Source organism: Acanthopagrus latus, chromosome 21 (genome assembly GCF_904848185.1).
Source record: "Acanthopagrus latus isolate v.2019 chromosome 21, fAcaLat1.1, whole genome shotgun sequence".
Classification (NCBI taxonomy): Eukaryota; Metazoa; Chordata; class Actinopteri; order Spariformes; family Sparidae; genus Acanthopagrus; species Acanthopagrus latus.
In genome coordinates this window covers 2,432,757-2,447,268 of record NC_051059.1, presented here as the reverse complement: position 1 = coordinate 2,447,268, position 14,512 = coordinate 2,432,757, and the positions used below count along the sequence as shown (strand labels likewise).

Sequence of the window (14,512 nt, the reverse complement as noted above, 5' to 3'; positions counted from 1 at the left end):
CTTACCTGAACAACCATTTAGAGTGATTTCTTTCACTGACAAGTCACTGCTATTACAGTCATTTACTGTACCTTTTTATTATTTTCTTTAATTGTTGTTCAGTTCAATATACTACCTCCTAAAATGTTTGAGACATGTTTGAAACAAGCAATTTGATGTACATATTCATCATTTTATTTATTCAGTGTTTAATATAAAGCCATTTGGTTGGTTGGTTCTATTGAATGTCTGTCATGTGATATCTGACAATAAATGTGTTTTATAAACCATAATTAACAACAATTAACCTTCTGCTTTGTTTTGGGTTCTGTCCTAAGGAGAATACTCAATATTACTTTCAACAATACTTTCAGAATTATTATTGTTAAATATGTATTGTGATAATTATAGACATCGATCAATACAAAAAAAAAACATATTGTGATGTGATGTGACTTTTGGCCATATTGCCCAGCCCCACTGACACTCGTCTTCCAGCAGCTTCCTCACCAGTTTTCTCTCAGCAGCAGGTGATAGTTTGTGTTTTCTGCTCGAGGCATTGATGCAACTGCACTTTATACTGACAGAAAGCTGTTTGCACAGTTGATCATGGGACCTGTAACTGCTTTGAAATGGCTCTGATAATCAATAATGGAGCCCATTACGTTATTTTCGGATCAATGCTGAGCTCCTTCGACTTTGCCATTGCAGTGTTTGTGGCTGAATCTAATGGCTGTATCAAACAGGTCCTATTAAAATGGGCCCAGAAAAGTCAGCAGCCGATATCAATCAGAATCACTCAGTTAAGAGGCCATGTTACAAAGAACATTAGATTCACACAACTTTCGATAATCACCTTCATTGACTGCTCAAGTTACTGTATGTGTATTTTTGAGCCAGCAGATTTGGTCAAATTTTCAGAAGACCCATAATAAATTCATAAACATTCATAAACCAAACTTGATGAATGTGTATATCGTCACAGTCTCACTTTAAGTGACTGACACATTAGTGGCAAGAGATGGCAAAAGAAGCCATTTATTGAAATAATCAAAAGAAACTAAACATGAACACTTTTTTTTTCAATCAAGCAAAATATAACAGTTTCCACGTCGAAAAACAGTCAACACTAAGTCTCTGAAACAATCCTGCCAAGTTTGATCAGGCAGTTCTGTACTGAGGGCAAAGAACAAAACAGCATTTTGTGTTCAGCTTTTGTAACGCATAAACCTTCAGACAGAGAAAAACTGAAATCCAACATATTGCCTTTTTATAAATCAAATATATACATTTTTCTTACAGCATTTACACATAGAAGAAACAATGAAAAAAATACCACAGAAGAACTCTATCTGTCAATCAAAGATAAAAACAAAAAACAAAAAAAAACAAAAAAAAAAACCACACCATGTAGACAGAAGTGAAACTGAAGCATGATGATGCTGCCAGAACAGTACAATATTGTTAATGCTGACTGTAAGAAGCAACAGGGTTTCCTGGGATCCAAAGGGGAGAAGACACATGGGAATGACAGATCAGGGTACTAGACAGGAACATGCTCGGGGGGAGGGTCTCTGAACTGAGGTCACTTCACTTTCATTTTGGTTGACTTAGGAAGCATCAAACATTGAAACTATAACTTCCATAATGCTTGTTTGCTCAGACATGTTAGATTCATGAGCACTGGCAGCAGGTTGGTAATAACTGTGTGTCATGTCGAGGCCTGGTTTAAGATGTCTTGATACAGTAGTCCCTGTGACTACTCCTCCTGTCAGTACTGGCGATAAAATAATAACTTGTCATGACTACACTGTGTGGGACAATGACATAGCCATATCAAGCAAGCATATTTCAAATGTTCTTTTGCTTTGGACCATATTCCCTTTGTTTTTTCTATGCACAGCATTTGCTTGTTAAAGTAACCAAGACATTACTTACACGACGATGGAATGCAGTGATTGAGCTAATCTAGACTGCTGAAACATCGTGTTAGCTTAATCTGAAGATAAGGTCGATCAATGATTGTGGGGTCATATACCCCTTTGCCCCTGGACAAAAGACCGACTAACACCCACACCTGGCTTTGTCTTTAATCCATCAGTACATCAACATTCATTCATGGTCAAATGTCTCTGCAGTAGTCACAGGTGTTTATTGGCTCCAGCTCGGATCAGCGGGGATGGAACACACCTGGTCAGACGTGTTAATATACTCTCCTTTTCTAATGCGATGCTCTGATCTGTGTTGAAATGAAGGTAACATACTTTTCCATCCATCTCTGCTCAAGCTGTGTGTTGCGTTTAAAACTGTTAGCAATTACTGTGCTGTGCAACCCTAAACACAGATGGAAAAGAAGTTTCTGGGCATGTTGGTGACGTCAAACATGAAACACCAGAAAAAAAAATAGAAAGGCAAACTTAAGTTGTCCATTTTAGCAGGTTTACCTGCATTTCAACCTACATATACACTCTAATTTTGATGTAAAAATGGAAATATTAGTAAGGGATAAGTTCATGGCCAACATGGGCAGGAGGATTGTATTACACATAATGGACAGTTTCAGTTACTTCAAATGACCGCAGAACTGAACTAGGTATTCTCTTCTACCTAGCAGTGAAGAAAAATGGCAAACTGTAAAAAAAAAAATGATGACATAAACCTGAAATGTTCTTCTTCATACAACACAATGGAAGCCTAGACCCTAGACCTTACAGGTTCTTGCAGGCTGAGGTATTGGAAAGCTTAAGGTGATAGGTCATAATGGAAAAGACCTGCTGGAGATAATGGCACACTTTCAGACTGTCTCTCCTCAAAGGCATTCATTGGTTGTGCAGATAAAAAGTGATGTGATAGTTGTGCAAAGAATGAAAAGATGGTTTAAAGAGAAGTTCAAAGGCTGCTTCCAGACCCTTAAAACACTTAACCAATCACCATGTGAAATGGCTTCCACTGTTGGATCGTCTGTTTTTGAAAGTTATACTGCCAAATAACATATTCTTCTGATGTACAGACAACCCTTGTCACCATATACATTTCAAACCATATGTCTTAATTTAGGAGACTACAGTTAGCTCAGATGTTCACGCTTCTATGCTGTCAATATCACTAATTGTGCAGGGAAGTGAAGTGAGCCCAGCAGGGTTGTTGCTGTAGTAGAAGCAGAACTGCACCCCAGATGTAAGGAGGGGGAAGCAAGGTGGTGGAGCCGACAGACACACCGACAGTTGCTAGACACTGACTGAGGCGCTGCATTCACACCCATATGGCTTCAGGCCTTGAGACATGTCAACGATGTGCAGACAGATGACAAAGATAAGAGTGGAGGTGAACTATGTGATGCATCTGACCTCATCATCAGGGAACACACAGGGGTAAAGCAACAGGCTTCTTCCTGTGGCTGGCTTTGACAACAGACAGGGAGGCGGCAAGACAGAAAGCAGCGATGAGGCATCGACTAGGCGTTTCATCATGAACGCAGCCTAAATCTTCTGTGTGTGATTGTAAGATGCCAAGTACAGTATAAACAACATTAAACACCCTAAATCTGAAGTGGCATTTGGAGAGAACGCTGACATAAAATGAACACAGTCTTTCTTCCACCTTCCTATGCTATAATGATCTGTAAAATGTCATGTAATAGTGAACAGACAACTTCATTAGTATTGCTTTCAGTGTAGGTTTATAGTGCCTGGTGATCTACATAATCACAGATTTGTAATAAACATTGTTTTGAAAGGAGAGTTTTGGTGTCCTGTAATTTCCAGCTGGGAAATGTTTGAGGCATTGTTAATTTTATGGCTACTTCTATTTGTGTACAACTCATGACTCATGTAGCATACTCAGGCATTTTCTGGTAGGCCTACTTTTAATTTTCCCACAGGTCTGTGTGTGGGTGTGGATTACACTTGTAAAACGTGTAAAAGTTTAATACCTGTAGTTTGGCTCATTTGGTAAGCACAAAAGACAGAACACAATGCATAGTGCTCTCTTAGTTGTGGTCTGTTTAATGTTCTAATAAGGAGATGTAACCGGGTCAGATGAAACAAAAATGGAGTCGTTTGACCTCAATGAGTGTCAATATGTTTGGAGGAAACAAGGTGGGGCTAGCAAAAGACCTAGCTGAGGTGAAAATGGTCAAGAGACATTTAGCCAAATATAATGGATGTTTTTGTGATGAAGTAGTTCGTGTATCACTCATCACCCATCACAGAAACACCAGAGCAGCAGAAATAATTGGAACTAAAGACTGCCATAATATACAATTTCTTTACAAGTGGATGCAAACTTTTGACCACCACTGTATCTTCCGGCTGAAACTACAGCTACTACTGCTGAATGTTTTAAACAAAAGAAATACTGGCCATAATGTACAAATTGCTCCTTCAATACAATTGTTTAACAAAGGGAAAGAAAGAGATGAAACATTGAGTGTTGAGTGGGAAGTGCTTATGTTAAACATGAGGGCTAATTTTCACTTACCTCTTTAAATACAAACTGAATAGCATGATGGTTCTTCCATGAGGTTGAATTTGACCTCAGAAATCTCTTATGGAGGCTAGATTCTGTTATGTGGACCTTTTAAAATGGTACATGGATCTGATAAATAGTAATTAATACTAATAACAGAGTTCTACTCTCACAAATTCATGCAGCAGATTTGGTGTAGTTAATAGGTCAGCAGCAGGATCAGGTTAGGATGAAAACACTCTAAACTAGACCAAATTTAACAGCCCAAAAGCTCAATTTAAGGAAAACAGTTATGTGCAATTTGACCCCAAGAGATCTATTAAGCCTTAAAGAACATTTTGTATTTTTAACCTTTTGAGCAAATTTAATTTATTCTAGAAAATCCCCTAAATTACCAGTAGTTTACTGGAATTGAACAGCCTCTGAATGACTACATCCCATCACAGAACACTAAAACTCTCAAGTGAAATGTTTTGTTGGTTAACATGAACAGGTTGATGACAAATTTGTCGATCAGCATAATGATATGATAGTGTAGCCTTAATGCTGTATGGATAATATGCTCAAGAGATTATATTCTATATGTTGTGTGCATCTGTCCAAATCGGTCATTGTCCTTTTTTCCTCATCACTCATTCATCACACATTCCTTCAAGGCCTTCATTTAGCAACTACAATATATAGCTTAAGAAGCGCTAAAGCTCAGTGAAGACTAGCTTATCACCACTTGTGTCATGAGCTTCTCAACATTTTGCAATATCATAGTTAACACCATAATTTCATAGCCTTACCTTTGTGAGCCATAACTTGGTGCTGAAATGAACAATTACTCCATCATCAAGGAACTTCACTGAGCTGACTTAATTGCGGTTGCACAGTGTACCAGCATCTCTGACTTTCCAAAGTGATTTCTAGTTTTTGACAGATAGAGTTCAGTATCTGTTTTAAAGTTTCTTTAAACAGACAACACTGTCACATAGGCCTTTCTCAAAGTGCACATTTTGACTTGTCATTGCAGAAAAGGCACAGGTAGATCAAGTAATGTCAATGGTACCTGGCACTAGCACACCTAAATACTGTACGTCTAAACATTAGACTGAATTACCATTTTAGCAGGGACAGGAGTGAGAAATTAATTTCTTTTTGTTTTGCCCTGACCAATCAGGTTTTCACACAAGCTATGGTACTACCTGCTACGAAGAGCTGAAGGAAAAGTTCACCCAAAAATGAAAAATCAGTGATTATCCACTCACCCCCAAGACAACAGAAGGCTGGGTGAAGTTTCGTAAAACACCATAGCAGCGTTCTCCTAAACAACTTAAGTAAATGGGGACTAATTCCAAACAGCTCATCCGCAATAAAATCAGCCTTTCCATCACCATAGAGGTGAGCAGATAGTGACAGAATTCATCTTTTCATTTAAAATTCTGAGTACCATTGAATTGTAGGAAATACATTTATATTTTTTTAATTAAATATTTATACTATATGTGCAACAAGCTATGGCTTGTACTTTTGCACGTGGCACTAGTTAACTGAACTGCCTGATCCGTCAGTAAATTAAGATGTAATTGCTTTCTCTGCCAACAAAACTGTGTCCTGCTGCTTCCGAAGAAGGCAAAATGGAAGTTGGAGTTACAGAGTTAAACAACTTTCTTTTCATTTCTATTTTACAGATGTAGCGAGGTAGCATCCAAGCTATGTAGAAAAATGAAATCCTCATTTCCAATTCCATTTACAATGCTTTGATTAGTCAACTCTATTCTGCTGGGGAAACAGCTATCATTAGCACATTGGGGGTGATGATTCTGAAGTCTGAAACCAGGCTACACTTTAATAAATTGTTAGTCAAATCTTTGTTTGACATGCCAAAAGGTTCTCTTTGAGGAAGGCCTACGACCCTCTGTCATGAGGCGGTCAATTTATGGTCCATGGACAATCATAGTGCATTTTGCTCTTGTTGCTCAAGCAGATTGACAGACTTTGTCCGTCAGAATTATACAGTGTCCATAGAGAAGCATTGTATTAACTATATAGTTATCATATATGTCCCATGTTTGTTTGTCTCTCCAGACAGAACATTTTGTTCATGTGACTGTCCAAGTTTTATTCCTTTAAGCTCTTTGATTCCCATTGTAAAAAACCTGGGAGGATTATAGTCTTTCTCCTTATTTCTTCATCACTTCAAAATAAATTGTTGTCTGTTTTCTTACCAAGCTTGTGTTAGACCCGTCAGATTTTCTCTTCCATCCATTCATTCATCCATCCTAACACTTGTCAGATTTTCAGTTCAGACCCAAAACATCAATCTTTACACCTGTGAGAAATTCTGAGTGATGTATCAGTTCTGAAACATGGAGCAGTCTGTCGACAGTGCATCCAATCCTTTGTAGTGCTTGTCCTAAACATGGGAGACTTTTTGCGTCTCTCTCGCCTGTTTGATACTGTAGAGCCACTTAATGACTCTTGCATTTCGCTCCACAGCTGAGATGCCATAAGGAACGCGCTCCCCTGCCTCCTCTTCCTCGTCCTCCTCCGCATCTGACAGTCCGTCATTGGAGGATCGCCGTGACCGGTCGCAGTCGGAGGAGATCATGGAGGCGGATCTGAAGTTCAGGCTGACGATATCAGAGTTAGCCCGGGCAAAGTTCTCTGGACCGACTGCCTCCAACTCTTCGGGATCAAGGCCGCAGTAGTTAAAAAAGCGTTCCACGTCAGCTCCAGCCCGGGCATACCGGTCTGACAGGTCTGATTTAGATCTGTGTAGCGACGAGCGTCGAGCCACCGATGAACCAAGCTCTAGCTCCACGTTGGGATCGCTTGAAATTTTGGAAGGGTCTCCTAAATCACAAGGTAGTGACTGAGGGGTGGTGTTGTCACAGGGAGAAGGGGATAGAGATGGACGAGGGGGAGGCAGTGACAAGGAAAGTGCCGGCGGAGGGAGCGAGGCAGGGTTGGGTTTCGGAGGGAGGGGTGGAGCTGAGGAGCTACTCGATCGGGCTGTGCGGAGGGGCTTGCCATTGCACAGTCGCAGGAGGTCGGAGGAGGAGTGGGAGGTGAGCAGAGGTGGTAGTGGGGAGCGAGATCGTTCAATAACTCCACCTTCACCTCCTCTCTCGTCAAGGACTCGCCTGCTTAGGTTGAGGTTTCCTCTCTGTTGGGGACTGCGGCGTCCCCCATTGTTGATAGGAGGGACCTTCAGAGAATGGGAGAAGGATCGGAGGGAGTGTGAGGTGCTCGGACTCGGAGCTGAGTCTGGCGGTTGCTCATTAAGTGTCATTGTAGATCGGTAGGTTAGTGGCATCCTATAAACAGAAAACAGGAAGATAAATATACATAAAGCAGTACTGTAAATTATAAAGACTAAATGAACAGTTGGCTGATGGGTGATTCTAACAACATAAAACACAAGCTGAACTGAATACTGTACACTGCACTTGCATACTTATGTTAAATAAAAAGCAACTTATCAACCTTTTACCTTGGATATACCTCCTTTTCAAATTCTTGTTATCCCATGACCACTGATGCTGTGTCACAGCATTGTTAGACTAGCCCCATTCACACTGCCAATTCTCCGAACCCTCCTCTGTGTTAAAGTTTCAGATGCAGCGAGGGGTGAAATTTCGCTTCAGCTCTGATCCGCCTCTGGAGGAAGTATCAGGGCTGTATTACTGATGAACCGAACCGGTGTGAATGGATAAGCTGGCGGCGTGGAGCAGGGGCATGTCGATCAGACGGTCTGTAACTGTAACTGTCTTTGGCAACTTATATGATGTTTGTTTAATGATGAAGTAAAAAGACAATTATCCTCATTTTACTTCAGTAAAATAGAAATACTTGAATGAATAAGGTGTTTTGTGGCATTTTCCATTTGTTCTGGAAAATATAATAACAGAATTTCCTTTCTTGACTATTTGTGAGTTCATTCATTCCACTTAAAGCAATGAGCACTCGTGATATGTAGCAGATCCACAGCTCAAATACATCTTCCAGCTGAAACTACTGGGGTTAACCAGGTATTATGAGAGAGGATGGGCCTGAGATACCTGGTAAGCATGGAACTGGAACACAGAACGCACACATCTTTCACATAACGTCAACAACGATGGTGTTTCTCCACATTCTTGATAATGTTTTTTGAATGTTTAAACTAAAATTCTGGCCATATCTTACACATCAACAACTCTGATCCAATAAAATCAATTCAAATTTTTCAAATCACAGTTTTCCTGAGAAAACTCTACTCAAATTGTATGATAGTATCATATCTTGAGTTAGGCTCTGATTCCCCTGCCATGTGACAGCCTCCTGTTTCCTGTGTCCACGCAGGTACTTGGTGGACAGGGTTTATTAAGACAACTGAGAGCATCTGGCCAGACTCCCAGCAGTCACATCCCACACACCCTCTCTCATCATCATCGCTCAGGTGCCATGGTGCTGTTTAGCGGGCTTTGGCTTAGTTAGTATCTCATAGCTTATCTTATCAGGTCTTTTGAGTTCCTGTTTATTACTTAATAAATCTGTAAACCTTTCCGTTAAAACCATGTGTCTCTTAAGCAACAAGGCAGTATCCAGGACAACCATGACAACCAAATTATGGCTATGTAGTTAAGCTAGTTATCTACCTTAGTTTGCCAATTTGTATAAATCTGGAATTTCCAATATTTATGGATAAAAAAACTCACAGCTATTGATTATTTGGAGGGAAGCTTGGCATCTGTTACTGACCACCTGGATTTTTGACATTTCAAGACAGATATTATCATGAAGAGGCATCCAATACAAAATGAGCAAATAATGGCTTATTTTCTTCATCTTCAAACTATGGCGAGTCCCTATCAACCCAGCCGAGAATTTGTAACATTTCCGTCAAGCAGATGAATTTACAATAAATGCATTTGAACACAAAAACAGCTCAAAATCAGTGCCTAAATGTTAAATAAGTACTTTACACAGCACATATTCGTAAGATATGAATTTACCCTGATGGTGTCCAACTCCTGGGAATTCCCCCTGATGACCTCATCAGCACAGCACTCTTAGCCCCACCTCCTCGTCCTTCTGCTCCTGAAGAGGACGATGAGTTCAGTAGATTTTTTAAAATCTCCAGGTTTAAATTCTCCCGTTTGCTGCTGGCGCTGCTCGTTGCACATGTGTCTGACTTGGCATTATTATTGGATGCTTTGAAAGGTATCCCGCCTCCATTTCCTCCTCCACCAATCCCAGAACCTCTCTTGGACAGGAGGGGGTGACCAACAGGAGGCTTGGCCAGCACGGGTGGTTTGATTGGCTCCTGTTTGGCGTTGATAACTTCCTGACTCTTGACATACTTGGCCTTGTCAGCTTCTAGTCTCTCCACAGCACTGAGGCGCTTTGGGTTAGGTTCCACCTGAGAAAACAAATTGAAAACAGCACATGTAAATGATTATAACACTCCACTCAAACAATTTTCTATACACATATCTCATAATGTATACTGCTCATCCCTGTATATTCCAGGTAGGAGAAACCAAACCATTGAGAGAGTGCCAGGAAACAATCAGAACAGGATGCAAACCATTTCAGGCCGAAAACTTGGAGACAGACCAACCACTGATATTCACACCTGAAACCTATTTTAGGCTTACTGAAACTTGCTGAAAGGTCTTCGGACTCCCAACATGAGGAGAACACATAAGGACTCAGTCAGTAAGATAGGGCTCAAACCCCAGAACTTCCCCGCGGTGATACACTGGCACAGCACTGTGTTTACAGAATGAATCTATAGCTGCCATGGTCCAAACACCACTACCAACTCAGATAGCTAAGGGAATTTACAGAGTTTCTCTGGAAGTGCTAGGGCCCCTCTATGCTGTGTGTTGTTCTAACGGGGGTCATCACCAGCTGGTCTGGGAACACCTCTGCTGAGGGTTACAGAGCCCAATAAGACAGTTGTGTATCAGTTGTGTATCATCTGCAGGACTTAACCAGAAGGTGCAAAACCTGAGTAAGCATGATTATGAACAGTAAGAACACATGCAGCAATAGCTGCTTAAGACAAGTTTGACTATTTGGAATGTTAGACATTCTAGCCATGCCAAGCATGCATAACATAATTGCTATACAGGTATAACCTTCTTGCCCCCCTCCAGCATCATTATTGAGCAGTAGCCAGTACTCTCCTGTTCAGTTACATTTTGTCCAGGCAATAGCAGCTGTGAAACTTCTGCTGGTGGGTAAGAAAATATTGTAGATCCAGTGATTAGGCATTCTGTGAGAAAGGTTTGAGGTGTTTAATCTTGTCTAGATACTTTTTTGGGTGAAACTGTTGAAGCTGAGTGTTAACATGCAGTTTTGGCCAAGTCAGCTGTGTCAAATAGGCTTGATTGCAGGGCGGAGCTAAGCCTGCATGAGGTAAATCTAGCACATATTGGCTAGTCACTACAGTGTCAGCTGCAGCGCCAATTGTAGCCGTGAGTCCTACTCAATCCCTGTCAGGACAACAAACCGGAGAAGATTTCACCAGAGACCGTATGCTTGAGGTTGTAACCCAGACAATCTCTGCTACCCAACATTCTCCACCGGTACTAAACTTGAAGTACTAGGGGAGCAATGGAGCTGCCAGTCTGCAGTCGAGAAGGTGGATACCATTTCAGCCTATGCCTCCCTGCAGACTCTCCACTTCCTGGCTCTTATGGAGACCAGGATCACCCCAGAAAATACTGCCACTCCAGCTGCTCTCTCAACTCCCTACTCTTTCTCACACTCCCTGAGAAAAATGAGTCAAGAAGAAGGAACTGGACTCCTCATCTCACCCACATGGTCCTACCAGGTCCTTCCCCTGGACCACCTACCTAGATCTGCTTTTTGAATTCCATGCTGTCTGTCACACTTCCTTTCAAACTCAATATTGTGGTGATCTATCACACTACAGGTCCTCTCTGTGACTTCTTTGATGAGATGGACGCCCTCCTAGGTTCCTGCACTGATGATGGCTCATCGTTGTCCTGGGTGACTTCAACATCCCCCCAGAGAAACTATTCTCCCTGTTCTCTTCTCTCCTCACCCCTCCTAAAGACTCAGCTGACATCCAAAACTACAGACCTGTATCTCTTCTTTCATTCTAAAACCCTAGAATGCGCAATCTACAACCACCTGTCCACAGAAATATCTTCATGTATAAAACATTTGCCAAGAAGAAGGCCCAAATAATTAAAAATTCTATAATGGTTATTTTAAATCACAACTAACATAATTACATATTTTTTTAAGGGAGTCTGGAGATTTTCTCACAAGCAACAAATAAGCAGGAAACTCAACATGTTAACCATCAAAAAAATGCTGAGTGTAAATGGTCAAATCAGTTGTAACAGTGTATTCAACCACTATTAAATGTTGGCCATAAGATGCACTTTAGACACAGAAGCAGACAGGTTGGTACAGCGAAACTGCTACAAGCTGATACATTTTACAAGAAAAAAAAAAAAAAATAAAAAAAAATATATATATAATAACATGAATAAATATATTGCATTTAATGCTGAACTTATAAGAGGGCATGAATGATTCAGGAATCGCTGTAGTTCTTTCAGAAAGTTTCTCCTCATTTCTTAAAATCTGCCTGCTATGGTTGGTTAAGAGAACCCCAACATGTTTCTACATTACTAAGCGCTATCTTGTAGGCAACTGGACTCTCTTCAATTTCTTGAAGACCTTTCATTCAAGAGGCTTCTCCAGTTCTGAAGAACTGATGTGTTAAACATCAGTGGCAGTGCCATTAGCCCCTGTACTAGTATGTAGCAGTGATAAGCAACATTCTCTTAAAGCTAGGCTTGGTAAGTTGTTCTAGAAGCATTTTGTTGTATTTGTATAAATTATCTTAGCATTCTGACAGCAATTAATACAGAAATGCTCTGACCAATAAAAGGAAAGAAAAACTGTATCTGTGACTGTTGCAGGCCTCCAATATGCCCACTCAAACATTCATTATCATTTGTGTCATTTCTTTACGAAAAATACCTTCATGGAAAGATACTCATCTGTTTACCTACCAGCCTGCTGTTCACAATGCAGGACAGGCAGTTCTTCAGTTATTAAGGGTTCTGAGGAGCCGCTTGGATGAGAGGTTAGATGTCTTCAAGTGAAACAAGTCCAGTTGCCTGACATTACTTAGTATTACCATGACCTGGATGACTGAGAACCTTGTTCAACATGTCTCTACATTCCATCTACACGGTGAACCACATGCAAGTGTGTTCTTCTTCTTCTTGTTTTGTATAGGATGTCAGCTGACTAGGCGGTCTTTCAGTGTGGCCAGCCATGTGTGTACACACTGCTTAAGCAATATAATTACACGCAGCCCAAACCACCTACAAATTTGGTCTGAGCCATCGGATTGCAAATGCATTCTCTAAGCTTCTTGGGGGTATTCACACCTTTACTTGGAGCTATCTTCTTGTGATCGGATCACTCAGGATAGATGTTGATACCAGGTCTGAACGGGGTCAAAGAGCTCAAGGTGTTGACATAATCCTCAAACTCCACAAATCCAAATTCAATCAAGCACCTGCATCATGTGCTAGAACAAGCCTGATCCATGAACTTCAATTGAATGTTTACTTATATCACACTAACACAGACATACATACACAAACACACACACTTGCATGCAGCTGATTCCATAGAGTAATGTAACGGTACCTGTCTCCTGAAGTAGTCAGGGCCCTTATTGAGGATCCGGAGGGGTACAGTGGAACTGAAGGGTGTAGCAGGGCCAGCGGCCTTGCTATCTGGCAGGGCTGGAGCCAGTGTCTCTGTCGGCATTGCAACGAGGCGACTGGGGTGGCCGGCCGTGGTGGCAGCGGGTGCAGGGGGGTTGACAGAGGGCGGGGGTACCAGTGGACCCCCAAAACATGAAGACAAAAGGTGAAGAAAAGAAAGTCTAGAAAGAGATAAAACCCCTGGCCTGTCTCATTGCCTGTGGGACCCTGCGGGACTGAGCCAGACTTTGGGATGGGGGACTAGTTAAGGAGTGTATTCAAATATAGTACTGCATTGCCTGAGTAGGATAGGAGGATGACCTCTGTTAGCAGCTTTACAACTTAAAGCTGATTTCACTGGTCTTTACTGAGAGGTATCTAAGGGCTTGTAGTCCTTAGGTTCCAGTGTCCTATTCATGAAGCAAGATGGACAGTTAGGTGGATAGAAAGAGAGCGAATGAGTGTAGTGACACAATGAAAAGAGGAAAAAGACTGATGAGTGACTTCCAGTGCAGTGGTGTGGATGAGTGCTTCCACAGGGCCGAAGGAAAAGCAAAGGATGGTTGGAAAGGAAAGCCCTGCCGCCTCTCCACCCTCGCTTCAGCTCTCCCTTCAGTTTGCCACACTATCTGAAATAGGCACACAAAAAAGAGGAAGACAGAAATAGCCAATGAGGTTAGAGTTCTGCTGTGACATCATGCACCTAGCAACAATTGCAGGAATAGCTAGGACACACAAATACACTTGGATCATAGTATGTATGCAGTCAAGGGCACATGTAAACACACCATGTGACCTGCTAGATCAGCCCCTGTACTAGTATGTAGCAGTGATAAGCCAGTGATATTTGTAGTAATTATCTTAACATTCTAACAGTAATTAAAAAGTAAATGCTCTGACAAATAAAAAAAAAAAAAGAAACTGTATCTGTGACTGTTGCAGGCCTCCAAATAGCCCTCTCAATCGTTCATTATCATTCATATCATTTGATTAACATGAAAAGATTGAACAAGCTAGCTGTCTGTCTACCCACCAGCCTGTCTGCTCACAGGCTGCCTGCAAGAATGTGTGGAGGGTAGGCAGGTAGAAGCAGGTAGTACTAGGCAGACATATTGCTAAAACTACACTGCCATATATCTTTTCCAACATAAGCAGGACTGAGTGTGGGAAAGAAAAGACAATGTAACAAACTGGTAAACATGCCTCTTTCCAAACTCTTTAGGAATAAACTACAGGCCTCATATTCAGAATGTGTGTATATTAAAAAAAAAACAAAAAAACAACCAACAGTAACATCCATCAGTCTGAACAGTGAATATCTTGTC

At 41.2% G+C, this 14,512-nt stretch overlaps 1 protein-coding gene across 6 annotated transcripts in view; it reads right to left on the bottom strand.

Annotated features, from left to right (window-relative positions):
* Nucleotides 1-991: 991 nt before the first annotated feature.
* The window catches only part of fam110b (family with sequence similarity 110 member B), a 56,340-nt gene continuing 42,819 nt past the window's right edge, over nt 992-14,512 (bottom strand). For 5 of the 6 annotated variants that reach the window (XM_037084842.1, XM_037084843.1, XM_037084845.1 and 2 more), the window contains 3 exons: nt 13,129-13,816; nt 9,432-9,838; nt 992-7,751 (listed from right to left, as the gene is read on the bottom strand). In XM_037084842.1, coding sequence (XP_036940737.1) covers nt 6,848-7,751; nt 9,432-9,838; nt 13,129-13,251 — 1,434 coding nt within the window. In that variant the 5' untranslated portion in view covers nt 13,252-13,816 and the 3' untranslated portion in view covers nt 992-6,847. The remainder of the gene's footprint in view (nt 7,752-9,431; nt 9,839-13,128; nt 13,817-14,512) is intronic. The other variant, XR_005072226.1, reaches the window with a different exon arrangement.